At 40.4% G+C, this 7,330-nt stretch overlaps 1 protein-coding gene across 1 annotated transcript in view; it reads right to left on the reverse strand.

The window, feature by feature from the left end:
* Nucleotides 1–1,394: 1,394 nt before the first annotated feature.
* Nucleotides 1,395–7,330, reverse strand: part of ESCO2 (establishment of sister chromatid cohesion N-acetyltransferase 2) — a 22,890-nt gene continuing 16,954 nt past the window's right edge. The window contains exons 7-8 of the mRNA XM_008575883.1: nucleotides 6,024–6,199; nucleotides 1,395–1,677 (exon numbers count right to left, since the gene is read on the reverse strand). Of these exons, the coding sequence (XP_008574105.1) occupies nucleotides 1,545–1,677; nucleotides 6,024–6,199 (309 nt within the window). The 3' untranslated portion in view covers nucleotides 1,395–1,544. The remainder of the gene's footprint in view (nucleotides 1,678–6,023; nucleotides 6,200–7,330) is intronic.

Here is a 7,330-nt window from a genome sequence, read left to right on the forward strand (position 1 = left end):
CTGAAGTGAAGCAAGTTGCAAAATAATTTCATATGTATTTAACCTGAAATAATATGCATTAAACCCAAAGTATAATTATAGGAAAGCTGCTTCTTTTGGCAATCTCTATTTCTGTATTATCTGAATGTTTTTTTTACAAAGAGCATATACTATATTTATAACGATAAAAAAGAAAATTAGAGCATTCAGTTGTACAGAGAACAGACTATCAATATTTAAAAGATTTTTAATAGATTCATCACAAAAGCACTGAACAAATAATGTTAATAAAACTTTTTAAATAAAATATTTAAAAGAATTTAAAAAAACAAGTGCAGAAAATAGCATTAAAATATTTGCATAATTACATTTCAACACTTCCACATTCTTTTTAGAATTCAGGCTTTTAAATTCTGAAACCATGTTAACTTTCAGGCAAATAAAAAGAATGCAGGTGAATGGATTCTATATAGAGCTACAACCTGGAAAACTATTTCCCTAGAATCTTATTGCCAGAGAGCAGAATCAAAACAATATGAATAATATTTTGCTTTTCAAAGTAGCCAAGAATTATGCTAGAAAAATGTGTGGCCTTTTAGGTATATTTACATAATGTCATCATGTTTTCTGGTCTACCAGCCTAGATATATTTATTAACCTTGCTTCTGTTATATATTTCGTAAAGACTTTTGCCAGATGTTTTGGGACAAGTAAGGTGTATTTAAAACAAGCAAAAAATCAAAAAATGAAACAAAATGAATTATCTAATCCAATAGGCATCCATGTTGTTAATGACATCAATCACAAGTAACGAGTTCCTTAAAGCAGCACCTACCAGTATTTTCACACAGCAAAAATCAATGAAATGACAATAGTGTGATTACTAAGTATAATTTTAATGAGATCCTATGATGACGGGTGTGCATTTGCTTAATTTGATTTTCAAAAGATTAAAACAGTAAGCTATAGAATTCTGCTCTACATAAATGCATGTGAGATATCTTACTCATTCTTTACCATCTTTTCTTGTTACAAATTAGAAATTCAAAACACTTCCTAAATATATTCAAACTGCGATGCTACAGACAGTACCTATGAAGTGAGAACTTTGGATACAGAATTCAGGAATTACTTTTGAAAAACTAGGCATGAAAATTACGTGCCTGGGTTTAAATTTGCCTCTTTGTTTCTGAAGAGGCATGAGATTATCCTAGTCAAATTGTGCATTATAAAAAAGAAGTGGTCACATTCTGTAGAAAACCACCTTGTTTTGTCAATGTTCTTATGTAGGAGGCAAGTAATTTTCCACTTATAGCTACAAAGTTTCATAAGATTTGGAGTACTAATCAGTACATTATCCAAAGATTTCTCCTTTTATTGAATCCCCAGATAATTTTCAACATATTTATCCCTCACTTTTCAACTCATAAGGAACAAAACTGTGGTGGGTGTGTGTGTGAGAATCAGTATTTTTTATTTTGATATTTATTAAATAGTTTGTATTGTCTAATAAAGAGCTGTCTGAAGTTATCCACATAGTAACTGTTTTATGATTGAAATCAGGTTTAACTATTAAAATTGTATACAAGGAAATTAGGGGTGTTGCAGTACTTGGTTGCAAATAACTTGCCATCTGGTGTTGGGTCAGAAAATGCTATATCATCAGTGCTGAGAAAACAGCCAAACATGAAGCAATTTCTGAAAAAGAGGAAAAGATGATTTAGCAATGGAACCAACTTAAAATTCTGATTAAACATGAGCACAATTTAAAAAAATCAATATTAATTCCAATAAGTGATAAAATGTTTAGATTTTAGAAACGAAATTCTAATAATATCATTTCAGATAAGAAAACTAAGGAAGGTCCAGAAAAAATTCTGCTGACAGGCAAAGGTCAAGATAGAGGAATAGATGGTCCCCAGCGTCACTCTCTCCCACAAATCAATGAGTTTACAACAATAAAAATGTACTATCAGCCAAGCTGGGGCCGCTGGAGCTCAGGTGAAGAGGAGGAGAGACCTATGGAGTTCATGAAGGTGGGAGAAACCACGATGAGAGAAAGAAAAAACTGCTTTCAGTGTTTTGTGCCGCAGCTGCTTTAATGCTGGAGCGCAAGGAGCAGGAGCCTGCAGAAGCGGCAGCTGTTCCACTTAGATGGAGTTACTTGGAGGCAGAAGGGGAGAAGAGGACTTTGGTGACCCCCAGGACAGCAACACCACTAATAGGGTTCCCGTGGACCCACGCAGGAGCAAGGAGCCAGAACAGCTGCAAAAGGGGAGCCATTCAGAAGCCGGTGAATCAACGCAAGGGACTGGCACAGGGCCTGTCCCAAGGGAAGTGTTTGGAGCACGGGCAGTGGAGGAGATGGGCCCACCGGGAGAACAATGGGACACAGCAAGGACAGCCGATCCACTCTCCAGTCAGCGCAGGAACACTCAGAGGAGACTGGTCAGGAATGCAGAATTGCATGGGGTGCAGTTTGATGAAAAAACTCAGGCCCAGATCAGAGTTTCTACACAATCCTGGTGCACCGAGTATATGGAGAGCTGGAAGTACCTATAAAGTCAAGCATTAAACCCTGAGCTGCACAAAACGCCTTCCCTAGGGAAACAGCAGTAAAGCAGCAATTTATTTATTTTTATTTTTATTTTTTTTAAAGTTTATGTGTGTAACAATTTATTTATTTATTTTTTGTCCTTTTTGAGACCGGCCGCACCACGCTCAGCCAGTGAGTGCTGTGAGTGCACAGGTCATCCCTATATAGGATCTGAACACGCGGCGGGAGCGTCGCTGCGCTCCCAGCGCCACACTCTGCCGAGTGTGCCACGGGCTCGGCCAGTAAATCAGCAATTTAGCTCAACCACACAGCTCAAGTACTGGTTCCCACAGCAAGTTCCCCCATGTTAGAAGTAAGCAAAGGACAAAAAATTAGTTCCGGCCCAGGCATACCACGAGCGCCTCAGGGCCCACCAGGGGACATGAGGCATGGAGTCAGGGGCAGGATCCTTGCCCACAACCACTCACACCGCCAGCACCTTGGGGCCCCACCCAGGAACCTGAGAATTGGAGCCAGGGACCGGACGCCACTCCCACATCCAGGCACAACACCAAAGTCTTGGGGCCTGCCCAGGGACCTGGGGCTAGCAGCCAGGGACCGGACCCCTTCCCACAACCAAGCACACTGTGCCAGTACCTCAGGGCCCACCTGGGGACCCAAGGCATGGAGAAGGGGACCGGACCTCCCTCCCATAACCAGGCACCCCATGCCAGCGCCTTGGGGCCCACCTGGGGACCCAAGGCATGGAGAAGGGGACAGGACCCCCCCTCCCACAACCAGGCATCCAGTGCCGGTGTAGCTGGGGATCGGACACTCTCCACAACCAGGCACACTGCCAGCACCAAGAAGCATTCCAAAAACATCTCCTCCATGTGGGTGGCCCACCACAGCCACCATGAAAACCATGGCTGCCATGAAGGCGGCTAGATGCCACAACTGCCACGCAGATGGTCTGCCAGCCACTGGAGTGCAATGACACAAGGAGAGTCACCAGCAGAGATAAAGAAAGGAGGAGGATGTCTCTCTCCACAGAGTCCATTTCATAGTGATCACGCCTCTCAGCATTGGACAGATCATTTGGGCAGCAAATCAACAGAATAACCGTATTCTTTCAGAGGGAGAGAAGAAATCTAGGGTGATTAGAGGGGGGAGGGGGAGGGATAGGGGGATGAGGAGAGATTGGACAAGGGGCATAAAGAATAATTACAATTTGTAACAATATATATGATAGTAATATTGATTTGATCAACATATCTCAATGTTGAACCCTCAAAATACATATAACCAATTTTGATTCAATAAAAATTCTTATAAGTCACTCTAAGTAGCAGACATGTCTTCTCAGTGCCTCAGATAACTGAAATTCTTCTTCTACCCACAACTCCTATCATCTATCCATAGCCAACCAATTCCAGAATGCTCTTTGAAAATCTCACTGTCTTTATGTGGCCCCATGATTCATTGTTCATTGTTCCTAAGCAGGAGAGGTAGCTGGTAGGCTACTGTGATTAAGGTGAGTGTTATGACTCTTTTTCTATAGTGTCATTAGATCTGAGTGTCAACAGAAGTTCATGGTCTCCTTTCAAGGTGTGAGTCCTATACACACGTTGACAATTAATGAAAGTTTTGTACTTGATTTACCATCTCAGTAGACAGAAGTTTAAACAGATTACACTCTTGATCAGAACTATCTAATGGCTTGCTTGTGCCTAGCCACCAAGAGACTCCTTGCTCTGTCCTTTACATCCCTCTCCAGCCCTCTTTCCCCCAACTCTGTGCTTGCCTTTCTCTCATACCCACAGCCACCATATAACCCACACTTTCCAGGACTATCTTGGTTCCAGACATTCTCTTTAAGATCAAATTGTGTATCAGATTTTGTCTTGATACTTGCTTTAAAAATTATATAATAAACCTATATGTAACATTTTTTTTTTTTTCATAAAGATGACCGGTAAGGGGATCTTAACCCTTGACTTGGTGTTGTCAGCACCACGCTCAGCCAGTGAGCGAACCGGCCATCCCTATGTGGGATCCGAACCCAGGGCCTTGGTGTTATCAGCACCGCACTCTCCTGAGTGAGCCACGGGCTGGCCATTACTTCATAATTTTTATGGTGAATAATATCCCATTGTTATTGGGGCCGGCCCAGTGGCGCACTGCGCTAGTGCGCTGCTTGGGAAGTGCGGAGGCGCTCCCGCTGAGGGTTCGGATCCCACATACAGACCGGTTCCCGCTCACTGGCTGAGCGAGGCGTGGGGGCAACACCGAGGGTTGCGATCCCGTTGCCGGTCCCGGTCCGGTACGGGGGCGACACTGAGGGTTGCGATCCGTTGCCGGACACGGAAAAAGACAAAAAAAAAAAAAAAATATCCCATTGTTATTAATGTTTGGATATACCAAATTTTATTTAGCCATTCATCCCAGATTGGATTGTTTACCCTTTTTTGGCTATTATGAATAATGCTGCTATGAACCTTCATATACAAGTTTTTGTGTGGAAATGTGCTTTCATTTCTCTTGTGTATATAGCTAAGAGCAGAATTGCTGGGCCACATGATCAGTTTAACTTTTTGAGAAACTGCCACTCGACTCCACAGCAGCTGCACTACTGTACATTCCCACTAGCAGTGTACGAGGGTTCCAGTTTCCTCCACATCCTCACCAGCACATGTGATTTTCCCTTTTTTTGAATACAGTCATCCTAGTGGGTGTGAAGTGGCATCTCACTGTGGTGCTGGTTCAGGATTTCCCTGATAGCTAAAGATGTTAAGCATCTTTTTATGTGCTTATTTACCATTTGTATTGCTTCTTTGGAGAAATGTCTACTGAAACCCTTTGCCCATTTTTAAACTGGTTGTCATTTTACTGTTGTAAGCATTCTTTCATATATGCTGGATATTAGACCCTTATTAGATAAACAATTTGCAAATATTTTCTCCCATCTGTGGGTTGTCTTGCTAATTCACTATTATGTTTAGTTATATTTAAGAGTTACAGCCAAGCTTTTATTAATTACCTAGTTACACACTGTCAATGAACATGTACAATTTCTGTAATTCTTTCTTTAAACCTATGTTTTGTTTGTATAGATTATATTTACTGAAATGCAATTTTACATCTGTTGAATCTAATAAAATTTTGGGTGTCTATTTTCTATTTTTGTTTCATTTTTCCATTCCATTTTTCTAGCAGTCCATTTAAAAAAAAATTTATTGAAGTGTTGTTCTGTGCCAAATTAAACTAGTCCTTTACAACAGGTAGTTTGCAAAGTGCTGGGCTAGAATGTTTCGGATTTAGAATGTTAAGCCCTAGACTGAGTATAGGTAGCATTTTATTGCCAGTGCCAATGCTTCCCTTGGTCTGAACTGGATAGTATTTATAAAGAAGTGTCTTCTAGTATCCTCCTGGCTCAGGAGCAGAGAGGCTTTGGAAAAGCTAAGAAACTAAGATTCTGGGTCTAGATCCATTTAATTTTATTTCTTACCTGAGAGTATCTACCAGTCGTCTTGCAATGCGCTTTCTTCTCTTCAATCTGAAAACCCAGATTCTACTTATCCCACAGACTGCAGATTCCGGTACATTTGAACATTGCCAAGCCCTATTACATTCCTTAGAGCTTGGGGATTCTGGGCCAGTTGGTTCAGACAGGACACGGAAGGCCTGCAATGATACACAGAATCATTTACAGATAGCAATACAGACAAGTTCACAGTTCTTTTTTTTTTTTTTTGTCCTTTTTGAGACCGGCCACACCGCGCTCAGCCAGTGAGCGCATCGGTCATCCCTATATAGGATCCGAACCCGCGGCGGAAGTGCTACTGCGCTCCCAGCGCTGCACTCTCCCAAGTGCGCCACGGGCTCGGCCCTCACAGTTCTTTTTAAAAAACATTCCTTAAACAAACCTTAAGTATCTAAAATTAACCTTATATGTCCACGAAAAATGTTAAAATTCTTTGATATTTCTTGAATTCTTATCCACTTATGGTCACAAAATGCTTAAGAAATACTAGTGGTGTTGAGAAATTCCCACATCATAGTGCATTCTATACCATTATAAAAACTCCTTCTTTTATTGTTTAAAAAAAAATTGTAAAAATCAATTTACACAGAGACTGAAAGTGAGGGGATGCAAAAAGATATTCCATGCAAATGGAAACCAAAAGAGAGTGGGGGGTACCTACACTTTGTATATCAGACAAAATAGATTTTAAGTCAGAAACCATCACAAGGCACAAGGAAGATCATTATATAATGATAAAGGGGTTGATTTATCAAGAGGATAAAACCATTGTAAATATTTATACACCCAACACTGGAGCACCTACATATATAAACAAAGTATTAACAGAACTGAAGGGAGAAATAGACAGCAACACAATAACAGTAGGGGACTTCAATACATCACTTTCAACAGTGGATACATCATCCAGACAGAAAAATCAATAAAGAAAAATTGAACTACACTTTAGACCAAATGGACTTAGATACATATAGAACATTCCATCCAACAGAAGCAGAATACATATTCTTCTCAAGTGTACAACATTCTCCAGGACAGATCATATGTTAGACCACAACTTTTAACAAATTTAAGACAGAAATCCCATCAAGTATCTTTTCCAACCACAATAGTATGAAACTAGAAATCAGTAACAGAAGGAGAGCTGGAAAATTGACAAATATGTGGGAATTAAACAACACGCTCCTGAATAACCAATGGGTCAAAGAAGAAATTAAAAGAAAAATCAACAAATATCTTGAGAAAAATGAAAATGGAAACACAATAAATAA

This window comes from Galeopterus variegatus, unplaced genomic scaffold (assembly GCF_000696425.1).
Source record: "Galeopterus variegatus unplaced genomic scaffold, G_variegatus-3.0.2 Scaffold1249, whole genome shotgun sequence".
NCBI lineage: Eukaryota > Metazoa > Chordata > Mammalia > Dermoptera > Cynocephalidae > Galeopterus > Galeopterus variegatus.